This window comes from Anser brachyrhynchus, assembly GCF_964034855.1.
Source record: "Anser brachyrhynchus genome assembly, contig: SCAFFOLD_370, whole genome shotgun sequence".
Classification (NCBI taxonomy): domain Eukaryota; kingdom Metazoa; phylum Chordata; class Aves; order Anseriformes; family Anatidae; genus Anser; species Anser brachyrhynchus.
The window spans coordinates 61,596-81,191 of record NW_027663982.1 but is presented as its reverse complement, the minus strand read 5'-3'; the positions used below and the strand labels follow the sequence as shown (position 1 = coordinate 81,191).

Genomic DNA, 19,596 nt, shown 5'->3' with positions numbered 1-19,596 from the left:
ACACGAGTTGCTTCAAGCGTTTAATTACTCGTGGGGTAACCAGCGAGGGCGCCCCAAGAAGCCGTACAGCTGCTCTCGAGAACCCGCTTTAATTAGCCGAGCAGAAGGCACATGAACGAACGCGACGCGCCGGCGCAGCGGAGGCGCTCCAGGTCTGCGACGCAGCGCAGGGCTCTCGTTCCACGGCGAAACGCGCCATCGAACGCGTTTTTTAACACGTTTTAAACGCTCCTGAACGCCGCGACCGCTTCCCCACGGCCTCCTTGCCACAACCAAACCCCGAGACCCCCACCGGAAAGCGGGGGCCCAGCGCACCCGGACCCGGAGCTTCTGGCCTCGGTACGACAGCAGTCCTGCAGCCGCCAACGACCGCGGCGTTCTTCCGCCCGCGCACGATCCCAAGCCGGTGCCAGGCGCGCGCTTCATTTAGCGGGCGTCGGTGCAGCGTCGGCGCAAGGCGGGGCGTTCGATGCCTTCGCGGGTCCCTCCGTCAAACTCGGCACCAACCGCCGGTGCTAAACGCTGAGAAAACCCAAACAAGCTTTCCAACCGCGCCGCGCGCCCGAAGCCGCGGCTTTTCCTCCCAAAACCCTTCGGGCGGCGCTCCCCGTGGGCGCTACACGCTCCCCTCACGTCTCCGCCGAGTGCTGGTCCACGGCAGGAAGAGCTTCTCAGGGCGCCGCCGCGCCGCCCGCGGCTCCTCCGAGCTCCGCAGCCGCTGGGAGGCCGGCGAGGAGGCCCCGGGGGAGGCCGCCGGCCTCGCGGCTACTCCGAAAGCACGGCCCCCCAGGCCCCGGCGGCGGAGGGGCCTTCGTCCGGCCCGGCCCGGCCTTGGAGGTGGTGCTCCAAGGGCCAGGGGACCCTCAGCAGGGGCTCCGCGGGCGGGCGGTGGCGCTTCATGTGGGCGTTGCGGCCTTTGATCTTGTCGAACACCCTGGAAGGTGGGGAAAGAGACTCGTGGCGGCCCTCGCCGTCAGCCGAGCGCCCCGGGAGCGGGGCTGCCGGAGGGAAGGCTGCCGCCGAACCTCTCGCACTCCCTGCAGGGAAACGACTCCTGGTCGCCCGCGCGGCCGGACGCGTGGGGAGGCTCGCCGGGACCGCCGGCACCGGGGGGCACCTTCCTACAGCTCCTCTGCTTCGGCAGCAGGCGCTGCCTCTTCCTCGGGCTGCCGGCGGCCTGCGGACGGGACGGCCTTCGTTAGCCTCGCCTTCCCGCCAGGAACACGGTCGGGGGGGTGGCTAATTAAAAATATTGCCCTGAAAACTCTCTAAATCGCCCGAGAAATGAGAGGGCGGGACAAAAGCACGAAGGCCGACGTCAGCGGGCTGAAAACCTGGGGGGCCGGGGAGGAAACACGGGCGGGGGGAGCGACACCGACACCGCCGGAGGCGAGGGGGGCTCCGTCCTCCGGAGCCTGCGCAGGGCTCGAAGCCCACCGCCAGCACCGGGCGGTTTTCCAGCCGCCGGCACACAAAAAGCCCTCTTTCACCCAAAAAAGAGGAGCGGCAGCAGAGCCGAAACGGGAGCGCCCCGGCCCCGCGCTCCGCCCGCGCTGCGGAGCCGCACCTCGCGTCAACCCCCCGGTCCCTCTACCTTTTCTTCAGCCTCTTCCACCTCATCCTTGTCTCTCCTGGCTTTTTTGTCTATTACGTGAGCCCGACCGTGGTCAAACTTTATTTTTTTTTTCCAGATATAGTAATACTCAACACACTGGGCCACATTCTTAGTCTGAATCTAACGTGAGAGAAACAGAAGCAGTGCGTGAGGGAGGCGCCGCAGCAGGACGCCGCGGGCGGCGACGCGACCTTCCCCCGGCGGTTGCCTTCCCCTCCGGTTATCCCGGCGGCGCCCCGGGAGCTCCGGGCACAGCACGGAGCAAAAGGCTGAGGGGGGGGGGACTGGGAGGGCACCCAGCACCTTCCGCACAGCCCAAACACCTCCGCCCTGCCGCAGCCCCGCGGGTGTCTCGCTCCCCTGCGGGTCGGGGCACCCAGCGCCCGGCCTTTTTAGCAAGGCACGCGATTCGAGGGAAAAAACCGGGAATAATCTGGAAATCTGGCTTTGGGTGAAGGCTGCCAGCGCGGCCTCTGACCGAGAGGAAGGGAGCCGTCGGTGCTAAAAAGCCATGAAACCCCAAAGCACGTCGCGGGCTTGTCTGGCTACTGCTAGCGCCACGGATCCGCGCTTGCTCCCTCCCCCTCGAGGTCGCCGCCCAGACAAACCACGCCCTGGAGCGCCGCCGGTGACGGGGATTATTATTATTTTGGGGAGCTGTCCACTGGCGCCGGTTGTTCCGGAGCAGAGCCCTGCTGGTTCCCACCTTCCCGAACGAGTTTGAGCCCCCCCGGCATCCTCCGCCACCGCCCGGCCCGGCGCGCGGCAGGGCACGGGGCAGGAGGGAGCGGCGCGGGCTCGTCCCGGGGCCGCCCCCGGCTCGAGGCTTTACCTTCTTCTGGATGAGGTAAAAATCCTTCCCGTGCATGCAGAGAGCCCTCCTGAACTGCTGCCTCTCGGCGGGCGTCCAGCTGTCGGCACCTGGCGACGAGCGGCAGGAGGCAAGGCGTCGGCGGCGGGCCCATCACCCGCCTGCAGCCCGCCCCGCGCCCCCCGGACCCCCCCTTGGAGCGCGGCGGGCGGGCGCCGGCTCCGCTCACCTGCATAGCGGTAATTGGCCAGGGGGTGGGATTCCGGCTTCTGAGCCCCCCCGAACAGCAGCACCTCCAGGGCCTCCTGCGGGAGGGAAACAGGAGCCTTCAGCTCCCCCCCCGAGGCGCAGAACCGAGGCAATTCGTCACTCGGGGCTCCTCTGCGGCTCCCCGGATCCAGCCCAGGGGGAAAACCCCGCTCCTGCTGCTCCCCGTCTCCCCCCTCAGCACCTTCAAGCCCCCCCCCAGCCCCCAGAATCGCCCCCCCAGGCAGAGCCGCAGGAGGGTCCTCGGGGTCCTCGGCCCGTCCGTGCCGCAGCAGCCGCGCGGGAGCGGGAGGCACCGCGCGGCCCCGGCCCCTCACCAGGACGCTGCCTCGCGCCTCGTGCAGGCAGTGCAGGGCCAGCTCCAGGTTCGTTCCTCCCCCGGGCATGGCGCTGGAGCAGGCCATGTTGAGCAGAGCGGTCACTGCGAGTGCAAGGAAAACCAGAATCAAACCAGAATCAAACCAGAATCAAACCAGAATCAAACCAGAATCAAACCAGAATCAAACCAGAACCACGCCGAGCTCCTGCCAAGGCGCCGCGCGGAGGAACTGGGACGGCCTCAGCGCCCCGGTGCCGCTGCCGCAAGCGCCACCCGCGCAGGGAACCCCAGGAGGGAACCCCAGGAGGGAACCCCAGGAGGGAACCCCAGGAGGGAACCCCAGGAGGGAACCCCAGGAGGGAACCCCAGGAGGGAACCCCAGGAGGGAACCCCAGGAGGGAACCCGGGTGGGCGAAAAGCTAGCAGTGGAACCCGGAAATTTCGGCCTCAGAGGCAAAGTTTAGAGGAACCTCGGTCCTGAGTCTCCCGGTTCGTGGCGATGTCTCCCCAGGGCTTCCAGAGCAGAGACGCCGCCTGCTCGTCGCCGCCCGGCTGCGGCCGCTCCCGCAGGGCCGGGATCTCCGCCTGGAAGCGGCTCCCGACGTTGATGTGGCTGAAGGGAGAGGAAGAGGAGGTCGGGGAGCAGCGGCGACCGGGACCCGCCGCCCCCCGGCGCGCACACAGAGCCCGTTCTCCCCCTGCTCCCCCCCCCAAAGCGCGGTGGCCGCGCCGGGACTCACGGCTCGATGCTGATTTTGGCGCTGTCCGTCACGAGGCACAGCCCGAAGTCTCTGTCCATGCGGTCTGAGAGACGCGAAACGCCCGGGGTAAGGGGCAAACGTCCGGCGGGGGCCACCGCTGGCTCTGCTCCAACCCCCCCCCGGGCAGGCTGCCGGCCCCCCCGGGATCCCCCTCCCTCAGGATGCGCCCTCCGGGTACGAGAAATAAAAGCAAAAAAGGTTTTCTGATTGATAAAAAAATCAGGTTTCCCGATCACGAGGGTCTGGGTACCTAGCACCGCGCTGAGCGGCTGCCGGGGGCCGCCGGGAGCCGAGGGCGAGCAGACGGCGCTGAAGTAGAGGCCGGATCCTTCCCGCACGGGGCTGAGCATGGGGGGCGGGGTGTAGGGGGAGCGCTGCACCAGGTCCCTCAGCAGGCGGTCCACCAGGAGGACGGGGGAGCGCAGGTTGCTCTGGAAGCGCCCCCCCGGCCCCGGCTGCGCCTCGGGGGGCGGCGGGGGGATGAGCAGGGGCTGGGGCAGCGGCCGCCTCCTCCTCCTCCTCCTCCTCCTCCTCGCCGGCTGCGAGCCTCCCGCCGGCTCCCTCGCCGCCGCCGCGCTCTCCGTCCTGGGGCCCTGACCCCAGCCGCGCGTCAGGACCCCGCGGGGAGGGGACGGAGCCCCCCCAGCGCCTCGCCCCCAGCCCCCTCAGCACATCGTTTAACGCCGCCTGGGCATTGAGGGCGGCCCCAACGCCCTCCCCGCTGCCCGGGCCGCCGCGGCCGCTGCCAGCGGCGACTCGAGCGCCCCGGGACCCACCTGGCTCCCCGCCGGCACGGGCACGGAGACGGGAATCACCAGCGGAGGCGCCGCCGGCTCCGAGGGGCCGCTGCCGGCCGCGGCTGCCGGGGTCCGCGCTGTCCCGGCCACGCCGAGCGAGCTCCTCTGAGAACAGAGAGGTTTAGGGCCGGGAACCCGCCGCGAGCGGGGTTTTGGGGAGCCGAGCTCCACTTTCGGGAGGGCAGCTCCCACCCCGAGGGGCTACGGGCAGGCTTCAGAGCCCCCCCCGTGCCCTCAATTCAAGGCTCACCACCTGCTGCCCCTCCTCGCTGCCCCGGTGACACACGCTGCCCTCCAGGCCCTCAGCGGCACCGAAGAGCTGGCTGCAGGTCTTGCAGAGGAAAACGCTCTCGCAGCCGCTGCCATCAGCCGGAACGGCACCGCTCGGACTGCCGGGGGCGGGAGAGGGGAGAGGGAACGGGGAATTTGTGCTTGGGATTTCGGCAGCGACCCCCCGGGCTTTCCCTGCTGGAGCGTGGGACGAGAGCAGGGCCGTTGCACCCCCCCCCGCAGCGTCAGCACCCTGCCCTGTCCCACAGCCGCTGCTTTTTGGGGCTGAGTTGGCTTCACAGAGCCCCGCGCCCCTCAATTAACGCCCATTCATTAATTAGCGCAGCCCAAAGGGAGCCAGATGAAAAGGCCGCCCGAATCTCCGCCCCGAGGGAGGAGAGCCGCGCCTGGCCGGCTGCTGAAACGTCCCCCAGGAGCCCTCCCAAACGCTAAATTTGGGCAGTTACAACTCAAAACTTGAGCGCGAGCTGCTCACCGTGTCGCCGCCCGGCCGCCTTCCTCCAGCGCCGCGCCGAGCCTGTAGATGTTCCCACCCTGCCGCCCGAGAAACGAGGTTTTGGTCCATTATTTCCGGGCGTTTAGCACCAGAACAAGGGCATCGGAGCGCTCTGGACGCGCAGAGCACGGCTCGCGGTGAGCCCTGCCCCGCCAGAACGACCGAACAGCACCCAAAGGAGCGCAGGAAGGCCGCGAGCGGCCGCGGCGCCGCGCCCGAACCCACCTGGATGCGGTTGAAGATGGTGAGGCGGCGCTTCTCCGCGGGCGGCGCGGGGCCGGGCGAGGAGAAGGAGGCCATGGCCACCTGGCTCGGGGACGCCGCGGCGAGCGCCGGCTGCTTGCGGCCACCGGGGGGGCGCCAGGGCCCGGCGACGCTCCCCGGCACGTCGAGGCACTGCCAGGAGGCCGCCGGGCCTCGCCTCGCCCCGTCCGCCGGAGCCTCCTGGAGGTGGGCGCTGGGCTCGGGCTGCGGAGCCAAGCGGGGCAGCTGCTGGAAGACGGCACGCAGCGGCTCCGCCGCCGGGCGCTCGCCGGCGGGAGGCAGGAGGCGCCGGGGGGTGGCCACGAGCTGCAGGAGGCTCGGCTGCGCCGGGCCCGGCCGGCCGAGGCTCTCCCAGGGGTGCTGGGCCGCCTGGAAGCCGTCCTGGGGACGGCCGGGCGCCGGCTCGCCCGAATCCGCCTCGACTTTGATGCTCCCGCCCGGTGCCGCCGCGGGCGCGTTACCGGCGTTCGTTCCGGTGCAGGCGTCGGGAGGAGCGGCGCCCCGCCGGCAGAGCTGCTCCCGCTCCGCGCCGTCGCCCGCGGCCACCACGAGCCCGCCCCAGCATCCTGCCGACGTCTCCTCCGCGGGGCTCACGACGCCGCTGGCGACGCCCCAGGGCAGGAACGCGTCCGGCGGGGGCGCAGCCGGCCCGGCCGCGGGCTGCTCGCCGTGCGGCGGCGGCGCCTCGCCGGTGTCTCCGTCGCGAGGCCGCCTGGAGCCGCCGAGGCCGTGCCGCAGCTCGCGGTGGCGGCGCAGCGAGCGCTGGTCGCGGTCGCTCTCGGGGCAGGCGAGGGGCGCGGGCGCCTGGTGCGTCGGCGGCTGCCCGCTCCTGGGGGACGGGGAGGACACGCGCTGCCTGCGGGTTCCCGACCCAAACTCACTTCGCGCCTCAGGGCGCAGCCAGCCGAAATTGCCCAAATCGCCTTGTTCCGAGCCCAAATCTGGGGCTGGCGCTCGCCCCAAGTGCCTCACCGGGCAGCAGCCGCGACCGTACCGAGGGTCGGGGCAAGCAGCAGAGCTCGGGGACCGCAGGAGTCCCCTGGGACCCAGCGCCTGCTGCCCCCGCGCGCCCCGCTCAGCGCCCCACGTACCGGTGGTCGTGCCGCTGGAGCGCCTCGCTGCAGACGGGGCAGACGCGCTGGCCGTGCGTCACGCCGTGCTCACCGCCGACCGCCTTCCCGCGGCAGCCACAGGCTGGAGGTGAGGTCCCGGGGCAGCCGCACCGGCGCTGCGCGTCCTCCGCCGCGGGGAGCACGAGTTCTGGAGGGGGGGGGAAGAGGCGAGACCCCTCAGTTACGCTCCTTCCACGTCCCTGTTGACAAAACCCTCCTTTTTTCTGACCGCTCCCACCAGGATCTGGCCCCGGGGCTTTGGACGGTGGCGAGAGCAGAAGCCGGGTGCCGAGACGGCGGGGAGAACCCCAGATCCCCTCCGAGCAGCAAGAATCAGAGGGAAAGCCTCCAATTAATTGTGGAGCCAGAGGAAACGCAGCCCTGGATCGTTAGGAGAAGGCTCATTTTCCTGTCCAAGCGCTGTCAGCCACGGGGGTTCCTTTGGTTTGTCTCCCAGCCACCAAAAGCGCGGGGTTTGGGGTACGTTAGCAGTGAAGTTATGGTCCCCCCACGAAGGCGGCTCTCCGGACGGCCAAGCCCCTTCTGCTGAGCCCATTCCAGAGCCGATTCGGGATGGAATTAAGAAAAACGTCCCCCCTCCGCTAATGGAGACGTTTGCAAGGCGTTTAGCAAAGCTGTCGGTTTAACGCCTGCAAGTTCTCCTCTTCCAGCTGGAGAACAGCTTGCAAGGACTCTCGATTAAAAAAAATAGATAGCATGTGTTCCTATCTAGGGTGTAATTTTAAGAAAATGGGATGGAAGCAAAATTCCTGCGAAAGCAAAGCCTTCTAATAACGACCTTCTACAGCGTTAGCGACGCAAATGCCCTCTCACGGGTAAAAGCAGCACCTCAGAGGTACAAGCAGCATCTCCGAGGCGCTCAGGCTGCAGGAACGGGGACTGTTTTCAGGAAAACGACCCCAAAGCCACCCGGGGGGCCGCGTGGGTGCCCACGGACTCACCGTGCTGGGGGGGCTCGGCCAGGTACAGGGAGAGCGCGCTCAGGTCGGCCTCCAGAGCACCGCCGGGCTCTGCCGGGAGGCCGGGGAGGGCGTCGAGGCCGGCGCATGTCCCATCTGCGGGGCCGGGAGCGTCGCCGCCGGCCGGCCCAGGACCCTCGGGAAAGCCGGGGAGGGGCAGCTCCCAATTAGCGGCGTCCTCGTCGACGACGCGGCACCGCTCCATGGCCGCTGCCCGCACGCCACCTAAAAACAACACACAGAGAGAAACGGCCCTGAGAAGGGTGTGCTGCACCCCCGCAAACCCACCGGGACCCCCCCTCGGTGGTCAAATGGGGCTGGGGATTAGGAATTAGGGGGGCTTTTCCTGAGGGAAACCCCGCTCCCAGCCCCACAAAATGCCACGCGCCCCCCTCCCAAGGGTACAAATATGAATTTGGGGGCTCTCCCTGAGGTAAACGAGGCTCCTGATCCCACAAAATGCTGTGTTCCCCCTCCCGGTGCCGTAATTAGGACTGGGGGGGGCTCTCCCTGAGGTAAACCCTGCTCCTGACCCCACAAAATACTACATGCCCCACTCCCAGGGCTGCAATTAGGAATTAGGGGAGCTTTTCCTAAGATAAACCCTGCTCCCAGCCCCACAAAATGCCGCAACCTCCCAAGGCTATAAATGGGAATTTGGGAGCTCTCCCTGAGGTAAATGTGGCTCCCGACCCCACGAAACACCACGTGCCCCCTCCTAAGGCTGTAATTAGGAACTGGGGGGGCTTTTCCTGAGGTAAACTTTGCTCCCAGCCCCAAAAAGCACCACATGCCCCATCCCAAGAACGTAATTAGGAACTGGGGGATATTTTCCTGAGGTAAACTCTGCTCCCAGACCCACAAAACGTAAGATATCCCCTCCAAATAATGCAATTAGGAATTAGGGGGGCTTTTCCTGAGGTAAACCCCGCTCCCAGACCCACAAAATGCCACGCGCCCCCCCCCCAAGGCTATAAATATGAATGTGGGGGCTCTCCCTGAGGTAAATGTGGCTCCCGACCCCACAAAACGCCCTTCCGAGGCCGTAATTCGGACGGGGGGGCTCTCCCTGAGGTAACCTCGCCCCCCCCCCCCCCCCAAGCAGTAATTAGTTAATTGGGGTCTCCCCCTGAGGCAAACCCTGCCCCTCCCGCCCCCACCCGCCGCCGCGCGCCCCCGGCCCGTTCCTGCCCGCGGCGCTGCGCATGCGCGGGGGGAGGGGGCGCCGGGCCTCGTGCCGCCGCCCCGCACAGCGCCTGCGCGCAGGGTCACGTGGCCGGGGGAGACGAGGCGGGAGGGGGCTGAGGTGGGAAAAGGCGGGAGGAGAAGGCGGTGGCGCCATCTTGGGGGCGGGCAGGGGAACTGGGGGGCGACCCTCCCGCGGTCCTTTACCTCAGAAGGAGGGGCAACGTGAGGTAAAACTCTAAGGAAAGGCCCCGCTCTTTGGCGTAAAGGGTTAAGGAAGGGTCCCCCCCTTGAGGTAAAGGGTTAAGGGCTCCCCCGTGGGGTAAAGGTTTGAGGAAGGCCCCCCCCCCTTCGAGGTAAAAGCTTAATTGGTCCCCCCTGTGAGGTAAAGGGTTAAGGAAGGGCCCCCCCCATGAGGTAAAACTCCAAGGGGAGCCCCCCACTTTGAGGTAAAGCTCCAAGGAACCCCCCGTAAGTTGAAGGTTTAAGGCAATGGGGGGGGGGGAGGCAGGGAGGTGAACGGGGGCGAAGCCGCCAGGCCTGCCTCTGGGTCAGTTTGCTATCGAACTTGATTAAAATGTCGATTATTCCACTTAAAACGGGGCCGATGCCTCGCGGGACAGCTGTCGCCACCCCCCCCCCGTGGCACCGCTCCTCGGGGTTGTGAGAAAACTAAGCTGCGTTTTTGCAGCAGGGAGTCACTCCGCTGCACCCCAAGGTGGCTGCGTAGTCACAACAAGGAGCAAGGCTAAGTAGATAAGCGGGCAGCAGAAGGCCTCGCTGTTCCAAAACAAGGCAGAAGCTTGAGGGAAAACAGGACGAGCGGGGCGAGAACAGCAAAACAAAGATCACGAGTTCTCAAAACATGAGAAAGGAGGAATTAAAGGGTTGGAAAAAAAAAGAATTGTACATATATGGCGTAGAGGAGCGTCGAGCAGCGTGTGAACCTGTAGTACTCAGCCAATGAGGAAGCAGGGGAGGTGATCGGGCGTCAGGTAATAGGCAATAAAAGGTTACGATTTGTTTATTAAAATGCGCTCCTGATTGACAGGACGCCCGCCACTGCAATCGAAAATAAAATAGCTTCACAGAAGATCCCGTGTGAAGAAAATTGAGATGTTTCTCACAAGGTGGCACTGGGCATCGCCTCCGAGGTGGGCACAGCGCCTCCCCCCCCCCTCACGCCCCCGATTTATTTATTTTACGCCCCAATTTCAGGAGGACAAGCTCCGGGAGAGCCGAGCCCCCCGAGCGATGTCTGCAGCCCGGGTCCGAGGCACCCCTCTGGAGCCGCTGCCGCCGCCGGGGGAATCCCGAAGAAATGGGGTGAAAAATCAGCCAAAAGGGGCCGAAAAATCAGCCAAAAGTAAGGGGCCGGCGCCGTTCGGCGCTGGAGGAGCGGCCGGTGACGGCGGGACCACCTGTGGGGGGCTGGGGGCCTGTGGGGCTGGGGGCTCAGTCCCTGTGGGGTGTGGAGCTTGGGGGCTGTGGGGCCATGGGTCCCAGTCCCCTGTGGGACTCGGGGCTGTGGGGCAGGGGCCAGAGTCCCTGTGGGGCTCAGTCCCATGGGGCTGGGGTCCCCTGGGGCTCAGGGCTCGGGGCTGAGGGTCCCAGGTCCCCATGGGTCCTGGGTCCCCGTGGGGCTCAGTCCCTGTGGGGCTGGGGTCCTGTGGGTCTCAGGTCCCCCTAGGGCTCGGTCCCTGTGGGACTGGGGTCCCCCGGGGCTTGGGGCTGAGCGGCTGTGGGTCCCGGGTCTCCGTGGGGCTGGGGTCCCGGGGGTCCCGGGCCCACGTGGGGCTCGGTCCCCGTGGGCCCTGCTCCCTGTGGGGCTGGGGTCCCTTGGGGCTAAGGGGCTGTGGGTGCCAGGTCCCCGTGGGGCTGGGGTCCCGTGGATCCTGGTCCCCGTGGGGCTCAGGGCTGGGGGTCCCCGTGGGGCTCAGGGCTGGGGGTCCCCATGGGTGCCGGCTCCCTGCGGGGCTCGGGGCTAAGGGGCTGTGGGTGCCAGGTCCCCGTGGGGCTCGGTCCCTGTGGGACTGGGGTCCCCCGGGGCTCGGATCTGGGGCCCTGGGGGTCCCGGTGGGGCTCGGGGCTGGGATCCTGGGGGTCCCGAGTCCCCGTGGGGCCGGGGTCCTGCGGGTCCCCGTGGGGCCGGGGTCCCGAGTCCCCGTGGGGCCGCGTCCCGCCTGCTCCGTCCCCGCGGGGTCCCCGCGGCCCCGCCCCCGCGGCGCCCAGCCCGGCCCCGCCCCTCTCCCCCCTGGCCCCGCCCCCGGCCGCGCCCAGCCAATGGCGGGCTGTAAACACGGCGGCGCGCCCCGCCCCCCTGCCCCTCGGCGCCCCGCCCCTCGGCGCGCCAATGGCCCGCGGGAGCCGGCGCGGGGGCGGGGCGTGGCGGCGAGGACCCCGCGGCGGGCCGGGGCTGCCCCGCGCTGTGCCTGCGCCGCGCTGCCGCTCCCCGGTGGCGGCGGCGGTGCCTGGGGGGTGGGGAAGCGGGAACCGGGAGCGAGCGATGCGGCGGGCCCCGCGCCCCCCGCGCTGTGGTGTCACAACAGGCGTGCGGCGTAGGGCCGCGGTCCCCAGCCACTAATTAACGGGGGGGGGGTTAATTAGGGGGAGACCGGGATCCCGGGGGGGAAGCAGCGGAGCCCCGGGGACCCGGGGACGCCCCCCCCGGGGTAGCGGGGCAGGGTCCGTGCGTGGCTGCGGGGCCCAGCGGCCTCCTGCCCGGTGTTAGCGGGGAGGGGGGGGCAAAACCGGGAGGGGGGGGGTAAAACCGGAGGGGGGGAGGGGTAAAACCGGGAGGGGAGGGGGGTAAACCCGGAGGGGGGGGGGGGTAAACCGGGAGGGGGGGGGCACCGACAAGGGGGGGCGCCCATGCCGGCAGCAGCCCGGGGCGGGGTCCGGCGGGGGCGCCGCTCGTGCCCCCCCCCCCGCCCCGCAGCCGCGATGCCGCCCGTAGCTCGCGGCCCCCCCCCCCGCCGCCGCCGCCGCCCCGCCGCCGCCGCCGCTTGGCCGCCCGGCGATCAGGCAGCGCGCTGGCCCGCTACGTCTCGGTGCCTGCCGGGGTCCTGCCTCCGGAGCCCGTGCGGGGATGTGTGGGAGACCCCGCGCCGGCCGCCGCTCAGAGCTCACGGTGAGTTGTTACAATGTAGCGATCCCGGCCCCCTCCCCCGCCCCCCTCCCCCCACCCCACCCCCCCTCCCCTCCCGGCCCCCCCCCCTCCCCGTTCCTTCCCCCCCCCCCCGGCCCCGTTCCCGCTCCGGGCCCCCCCCCTTTGCCCCGCCGCTTCCCCCCCCCCCTCCCTCCCGGTTCTTCCCCCCCCCCCCCCGCCCCTTTTCCCCGCCCCCTCCCCGCTCTCCGGGACCCCCCCCCCCCCCCAGCCCCGGGGGGGAGCCGCGGCCGAATAAAGTGGAGTTTGCGCCCCCCCCCCCCCGCTCTCTGCTCGTCTTCATTCGCCCCCGGCCTCCGCGCCCCGACGCCCCCCGCCTTTTGTTCGCCGGCACCCCGCGCTCGGCACGGCCGGGGGGGGGCCGCGACCCCCGGCGTCGAGCCCCCCCGGTGATGTCCCCCGCGGTGATGTGCCCCCCCCCGCGGTGATGCACCCCCCTGGCATACCCCCGATGCACCCCTGATGTTGTGCCCCCCTGGTATTGCGCCCCCCCCGATGTTGTGCCCCCCCCGGTGTTACACCTCCTGCCGTTGAGCCCCCCGATGTTGTGCCCCCCCTCGGTGATGCCCCCCCTGGTGATGTGCCCCCCCCCCCCGGTGATGTTCCCCCGGTGTTCTGCACCCCTGGTGATGCGCCCCCCTGATGTTGTGCCCCCCCGATGTTGTACACCCCTGGATTTGCGCCCCCCCGATGATGTGCCTCCCCGGTGTTACAGCCCCTGGTGATGCGCCCCCCTGAAGTGGTGTCCCCCTGGCATTGCGCCCCCCCGATGATGTGCCCCCCCGGTGTTACACCCCCTGGCATTGCGCCCCCCTGATGTTGTGCCCCCCCCGGTGATGTGCACCCCCTGGCATTGCGCCCCCCCCCAGCGTTATGCCCCCCTGATGTTGTGCGCCCCCCCTTGTCGTTGTGCCCCCACATTGTGCACCCCTGGCACTACGCCCCCCCCCCCCGGTGTTGTGCTCCCCGCCTTGGTGTTGTGCCCCCACATTCTGCCCCCCCGTGGCACTCTGTGCCCCCACGTTGTCCCCCCCAGGCACTGTGCACCCCCCCCCATCTTGCACCCCCATCTCCGCGCCGTCGGCACCCCCAGACCCTCGCCGCCCACGGTGCCCTGGTGACCCCGCGAGCGTCCCGGTGCCCCCGGCCGCTGGGCTCTGGGGACCATGGGGTGCCTTGGGGCGCCTCGGGGTGCCTTGGGGCGCTGGCGGCCCCCTCCCACCGCCGCTGCGGGGGGCCGCGTGCCGCTCGCTGCCGTGGTGGGCGGCGAGGAGCGGCCGGGCGACGCTGGAGCCCGAAAGTGCCATGGGCGCGTCGTGGCCGCGCCGCGGGCTTGGGGGTGGCCAGCGGGTGCTCTGCAGCTCGGTTGGACCCCGCTCCTTCCTCCCCAAGCCCCCCCGCGGCCGCAGCCCTCCTCTTCCTCTGCCCCGATGATCGAGAACCTCCCCAGCGCCTCGACAGGGCCCTTGGCGCCGGGGAATCGTTGGCGCTATGGTGGCAGCGCTGGCGGGCTCAGGCCACCGAATTTTGGGTTTTGGGAAAAAGCAGGCTGTCAAATCTCAGGTTTTTGGTCGGAGCAGGCTGCCGAATTTTGGGTTTTCGGAAGGAGCGGGCTGCCAAATTTCGGGCTTTGAAGGGGTTATGGCGGCCGCGGCGTCGCGCCGAGCTTTTGCGGGCGCTTTGGCGCGGGGCTTGGCGTCTCCGCACGTGCCGGCCGAAGCCGCCTTCCTCGGCAGCCTGTGCGGGGAAATCTCCCGAAATCTCGGTGAAATCGGGGCTGCCGCGGGGCGAAACTGCCTCGGTTTCCCTTCGGCGCGTGCCCGCGGTTGTTCCTGCCGCTGCGAGCGGCCGCGGTGGGCTTGGAGAGAAGGAAGGGTCGCGTCCGCCCGCGGCGGGAGCTCTCCGGCTCCTGCGGTGATTTCCGAGGGCAAAGTTTGGCCGAGAAATCGTTTGCGGGGTCGGGACCAGCGCCGGTGTTTGGCTTTTCCCCGGGCGCCACCGAGGGCCCCCGGTGCCGCCCGGCGCCTTCCTCCTCCCGGCTCCCTCCGAGCCCGCCTGGCCTCGCGCTCCCAAGCGAAGTCTGGAAATGATTTGGAGCGAGACGCGAGCGAACGCGGCGCTGGGAGGAGGGAAGGAGGGAGGGAAGGAAGGAGCGGGCGCGCGGCCGCCGGGCTCCCGCCGCGGACAGAGCGGGGCCGGCACGCGGCGCCGGCTGCCCAGGGAGCCGGTGAATCGCGGTGACGCGGGGCTGGATCACGCGGGGCGGCGAGAGCCGGGCGTCCCGGGGCGTTGGGGGCCGTTGGGTGTGAGGGCCGCGGCCTCGGTCACCTCGAATTTCCCTCGGCCGCGCGAGGGCGGTGGGGTCGGGGCTCCCGGAGCTCAGAGAGGTGCCGGTCAACCCGGGCGGAAGGACGGAGCCGCTTCCTCGGTGGTTTTCAGCGAAGCCTTGGGAGCCGGGAGGAATTGGGAGCCTGGGTTGGAGCAGAGCCGGGAGCCCGGAGTGGAGTGGAGTGGAGTGGGGAGCCTGAATCGGTGCTGGGAGCCTTAATCAGAGCAGAGCTGGGGACCTGAATTGGATCGGAGCGGGGAGCCTGAATCGGAGCACATCTGGGGACCTAAATCGGAGTGGGGAGCCTGAATCGGAGCGGAGCGGGGGACCTAAATCGGAGCGGGAGCCTGAATCGGAGCACATCTGGGGACCTAAATCGGAGTGGGGAGCCTGAATTGGAGCGGAGCGGGGGACCTAAATCGGAGCGGGGAGCCTGAATCGGAGCGGAGCGGGGGACCTAAATCGGAGCGGGGAGCCTGAATCGGAGCACATCTGGGGACCTAAATCGGAGCGGGGATCCTGGACCAAAGCGGAGCGGGGGACCTGAATCAGAGTGGAGCGGGGAGCCTGAGTCGGAGCAGGGAGCCTGAATCAAAGCGGAGCTGGGGACCTGAATTGGAGCAAGGAGCCTAAACTGGAGCTGGGAGCCTGAATCGGAGCGGAGCTGGGAGCCTGAACCGGAGCTGGGAACCCACGTTCCTCCTGGCTGCAGCCCTGCGAGCGCCGCGCTCTGTGCAGTGGGCGCAGCGACTCCGGCACGGGAGGAGCGGGAGCCGAGCTCCCGGCTCGGCAGCGCCGCGCGTCACCTGGGGCTTCTCGCCCCGCGCGCCCCGGTCCTGCCGGCCGTCGGAGGACAACGGTGCCGTGCAAAAGCGATGTCGACGCCTCTCCTTCCCCGCTTGGCGTCACGGCTCTGGGCATCCAGCAGGGCCCTCGCGCCCTGCTCGTAGCCGACGGCCTCCGAAAACGCGCGATTGACCCGCCGGGGGGCAGGGGGCTCCCGGAGGCACCGCCGCTCGCGCCCGGTTCCTCGAGATCCGAGCACGCCCGGTTCCGAGGCCGCTGGCAGCGCGCGGGCACGCCGCTCGGGAGCCGGCCGTTAAAAATAGACGCTCGCCGTTGGTATGTTCAGAATCTGCCCCGTTTCCTTTTTTAAATTTCTGTTAGCGAAGGGAAAAAAAAAAAAAAGAAAAAAAACCACCACGCGCGCGGCTGTTTACGTTTCAAATATTTATCAGCGCCGCGGGGAAGCCAGCGCGCGCCCTCGGGGGGCTGCGTGCGGGGCAGCGCGCGGCGGGCGGGTTCCTGGCGGAGGACGCGGCGTCCCTGCGGCGCCCGCGTTGAGCTGGAGATCTCCTCGGGTCCCGGCAGGGCTCCCGCGGGCGCCGCGGGGGGCGAGCGCTCCCGGCGCCGCTGTCGAGTGCAGGGAGCCCGAGGAGCCCCGCAGCGCCGCCGCGACCCGCTGCAGGGCTCCGTCCCCGTCCCGCGGCTCCGGAGTCTCTCCCGATGGAGAAAATCTCGCTGGGGTCCCGAAAATAGAATAATAGCGCCCAAAAGTGGTAAAAGGAGCAGGCAACATCGCGGGGTGCAGGATGAGCGCTGCCCGCGCCTTCGTCTGTCCCGAACCTCGCATGGATGGTCCCGGCGCGGCGTCACCCACGGGGACGCCTGCGGGAGCTGGAGGGCCGCAAGCAAACCTCAGCGACCCCCTGGAACTGGGAGAGAAACCCGGAACTGGTGCCGGGAACTGGTGCCGAAAACGTGCGAGGAGCGAGGAGCGGGGACTCTGTCCCGCGGGAGCGCGCCTTCGCCGTGTGCCGGAGAAACTCCTCGGGTCGCCGGCCGGGTCCTGAAGCGAGAGCCCGCGGCGCAGCGCCGTCAGGAAGGCGGGACGTGGAGGAGCCGAGCGCTGCGGGCGCTCCGAGGATCCGCCGGCGTCCCACGTGGCTGCGCCGCCGAAAAGCCTCAGGGTGGCCCAGGAGCGAGCGCGGGGCGAACCCGCTCGGAGCCGCCGATGGCACGGGGCGTCCCCACCAGTAGCACCGTGGCTCCCGGTGCCTCGGCACGCGGCTGCGGCGCTTCCGCTAACCGGGGAGGGGGGCGTCCAGCCGGCGAGCAACCCGGGGGCCGCATCCTGGCCTCAAACGCTGAGAATTGGCGTAACCGCCGCGAGTTGAGCTCGAGGTGGCCGCGTTGTCGGGGCATGCAGCCCGTCCTCGGGGGATTTGGGGGATCTGAGATCAGCGCCAGGCGCTGCGGCCGAGGTGCCTTCGGCCCCGAACCGCCCTGCTCACGGTTCAGCCCCGGTTTCCACCCGCGGCGCCGCGGTCGAGCGAGGGAAGAGGCTCCGGGCTTCCAGCTTGGCGGCGGCGCCACGCGGCGCCCCTCGCCCTCGCCTCGCCGGGCGGCGCAGGGAGTAAAGTTCGAAGGCGTCTCGAGGTGTAAAGTCCTCCCCGGCGGCCGAGCGTGCCCGTGCGCTGCGGCGGCGCCGAGATTCCGCGTTCCTTCAGCGGGACGCGGCGCGAGGGGCAGGGGATGAATGAACCTTCGGGGGCTGGAGGACGTGAGGAGAAGCAGGGCGGGTTTTAAGGAAGAAATTCGGGATTTGATCGAGGAGCGTGGCTGGGGTTGGTGCCGGGGCCGTGGTGTCGCCGCATCCAGCTCCGTTACCGTTTCCGTAACTTCTTGGCTTGGCGTTGGCAGGGGGTTTTCGGTGGAGAATCCCCGATTTGGGTGTCCTGGGCTCGACCTAACGGTGGTTTTCGGTGCCCCCCGGTGTGTTTACTCTGCGTAAAACCACGCCTCCGGGCCGCGCGTCGGCACACGGGACTAGGAGGGGGAGAGGATGCGGAGGGGATGCGGTGCCCGCAGCAGAACCGCGTGGACGGAGCCTCCCCTGCGCGGGAGCTGAGCGCTCCCTGCTCCGAGCGCGGGCCGCCCGCGGTGTTTCTCTTGCCCCGCAGCGCGCCAGCGTCACGTCAGTGCCTCACGCTCGTGGGTGCCCGATAAAGCTCTCGCCGGTTTTTGCACGGCTTTGGTTGTTGGTGAATGGGCTGCTCAGAAACGAGCCCGCGTGGGGCCGAATTCCCCGATTCACAAGCCACAGAAATTTGGGAATTCCTCCCTCCCGCTGGCTCTTCCCAGCCAGGTTGGCTTTCCCCAGCCGTGGAGGCGATCGTGGCGAGCCCCCAAATCACGGGCACGGTCGTGGTGTGCCCCCAAATCACGGGCACGGTCGTGGTGTGCCCCCAAATCATGGACACGGTCACGGCGAGACTCCTGCCCTGGTGCTTGGCCCTGGCGCATCGCCGCGAGCGTTCGCAGTGGGGTTTGCGCGTGCGGTGCCGCCGCGTCGGGTGAAGGACCGGGCCGGGCTCCTCGCCCCGTGGCCCCGCGCCCCCGATTCCCCCCGGAGGTGGCAGGCGAGAGGCGAGGCGGGCAGGAATCGACCGGGCGGCGTGTCGGCATGCGGCCCTGGGGGGAATTCGGTCGCCGCAAAGGGAGGTGGGCGCGCGGAGCCCTGGAGCGCCGGGCGCCTTGGGAATCCCAACCCGCGGCCAACCATGGGGCGTTCGCTCCCGCGGCGTGGGACGAGTTCCCCGCGAGTTCCCCGTCTCTTTTAGTGCTGAGGGAGCTGGCTCGCGTCTCCTCGTTAGCTCGGAGTTTATTAGCGGCCTCGTTCGGGAGCCCCGCTCCCTTGCGCCTTTAAGCCCTGCCCAGCCCACAGCTGCGGAGCAGATCCGAGCGGGGGGAAAGGGGGGGGGGGGGGGGACACCAAAAACACGACGGAAAAAAAAGAAAACCAAACCCGAACCGAGCATTTCCCAGCCCCGCTCGTCAGGAGGGTATTTGCGCGGAGGGTGGCCGGGTGCCGGGGCTGAGGTTAGCGGAAGAAAGCCCTTGGCTCCCCCCTTCTGAAGCCAAACGCCCCAAAAACATGCACAGAAACGCCCCAAAAAACACGCACCAAACCTCCCTGGCGCTGCCGGAGGGGCGCGGGTGACGTCCCGCGCTCGCTTGGCGTCGAGTAGGAAGAGCCCGCCGACCTTCCTCTCCTCCGTCCACCGGTTTTGGTGGTAAAAAGGGGCTTTTTTTCGGCCCTTTGGACGGGGCTCGCGCCGGATTAGCGCCGGCTTCGGGTCGCGCCCGGCTGTGCCGCAGCCGGGGTGGCGTCGGGAGCCGGCGACCTGCCCCGCGTGCACAGCCCGAAAAAATAACGCTGGCGTTTGTGTTCAGGGAGGCTGAAGCCCAGAGGACCTCCAGCACCTGAGCGGAGCTGGTACTGCGCGGGGATTTTGTGGCAGTCCCGGGCAGGATGAGTGGCGGTGCGCGCCCATAGGTAGGTCCGCGCGGGGAGGAGCAGCGCCGCACCGCCGAGCGCCGCGCTCGGGGCGCGAGGGACCGAGGGAGCAGCTCCGCGCGCCGCCGCTTCGCCGGCAGTAACGCGTCTTCTCCGCTCTTTGCAGTTGACATGGATGATGAAGACGGCCGGTGCTTGCTTGATGTCATTTGGTAAGTGGCGCCCGCCCCGACGCCTCGGCCTCCGCACGCGCCCTGGAAGCGCCGGCGCTTCCTGCGGGGCCGCCGCGAGCCTGCAGCGGCTTCGCTTCCTTCCTCCGCCGGCCTCGGGTTTGATCGGGATAGAACCGAGCCAAAAAGAACCCCGGGCACGCTCGGGAGGGTTCCCAAACTGCGGGAAGTCGGGAGTTTGGTGCTTTATTTCGTCCTGTCCCCCCCAAAAAAACTCCTGGGGGCTGCCTGCCTCGCGCTTTGCCCGGCCCCTCGTTACCCCGAGCGGCGTCGGGGCGCTGATAGAACCACGCCTCGCGGCCCCGTCGGGATTGCGGGTCCGTCCCCGGAAAGCTTTCGCCCCCTAAACGCTTCCTCTCTTGTTTTGCAGCGACCCCCAGGCCCTGAACGACTTCCTACATGGATCCGAGAAGGTGAGCGGGGGCCTGGCTTTACTCGCTGGAAGCTTTCTTTGCCTAAAAACGTGTGCGCTAACGAGCGGCCAGTCAAAGAAAACCCCGAGCTGAGACTCCTTTCACTTCCAGGACTCTTTTTTTTTTATTATTATTATTATTTTTCCCTTTTTTTTTCCCTTTTTCCGCGAGAGCGAGGACCGGGCTTGCGCCGGGCCCTGCGGGGCTTTGTTGTCGCGGGCCCCAAACCCTGGTTGTGGCGCTTCGGGGACCTCGGCAGG

The 19,596-nt window shown here is 68.9% G+C and overlaps 2 protein-coding genes across 5 annotated transcripts in view; one reads left to right on the top strand and one right to left on the bottom strand.

The window, feature by feature from the left end:
- Positions 1 to 36: 36 nt before the first annotated feature.
- On the bottom strand, positions 37 to 8,834 carry ZNF541 (zinc finger protein 541). Of its 4 annotated transcripts, XM_080608676.1 has the most exons (15): positions 7,696 to 8,833; positions 6,713 to 6,881; positions 5,583 to 6,450; positions 5,337 to 5,395; positions 4,821 to 4,959; positions 4,550 to 4,675; positions 4,024 to 4,366; positions 3,753 to 3,816; positions 3,483 to 3,625; positions 3,011 to 3,114; positions 2,656 to 2,731; positions 2,448 to 2,536; positions 1,595 to 1,735; positions 1,026 to 1,177; positions 37 to 934 (listed from the first exon to the last, which is right to left on the bottom strand). In XM_080608676.1, exons 1-15 carry the CDS (start codon positions 7,916 to 7,918, stop codon positions 766 to 768), a joined length of 2,865 nt encoding a protein of 954 aa, XP_080464802.1. In that variant the 5' UTR covers positions 7,919 to 8,833; the 3' UTR covers positions 37 to 765. The 4 variants fall into 4 exon arrangements, with proteins under 4 accessions (XP_080464802.1, XP_080464801.1, XP_080464803.1 ...); XM_080608675.1 differs by lacking the exon at positions 4,821 to 4,959 and having other exon boundaries at positions 5,337 to 6,450; positions 7,696 to 8,834; XM_080608677.1 differs by lacking the exon at positions 4,821 to 4,959 and having other exon boundaries at positions 4,024 to 4,228; positions 5,337 to 6,450.
- Positions 8,835 to 11,858: 3,024 nt separating this feature from the next.
- The window catches only part of BICRA (BRD4 interacting chromatin remodeling complex associated protein), a 26,346-nt gene continuing 18,608 nt past the window's right edge, over positions 11,859 to 19,596 (top strand). The window contains 3 exon segments of the mRNA XM_080608674.1: positions 11,859 to 12,028; positions 18,860 to 18,905; positions 19,294 to 19,336. Of these exon segments, the coding sequence (XP_080464800.1) occupies positions 18,865 to 18,905; positions 19,294 to 19,336 (84 nt within the window). The 5' untranslated portion in view covers positions 11,859 to 12,028; positions 18,860 to 18,864.

Coding starts and splice junctions, on each gene's coding strand:
- ZNF541 (XM_080608675.1), bottom strand. CDS start 7,918: ATGGAGCGGTGCCGCGTCGTCGACGAGGACGCCGCTAATTGGGAGCTG. Junction 4,367..4,549: donor CCGTGCCGGCGGGGAGCCAG/GTGGGTCCCGGG, acceptor GGCTGGGGTCAG/GGCCCCAGGACGGAGAGCGC. Junction 3,817..4,023: donor GCCGCTCAGCGCGGTGCTAG/GTACCCAGACCC, acceptor CGCGTCTCTCAG/ACCGCATGGACAGAGACTTC.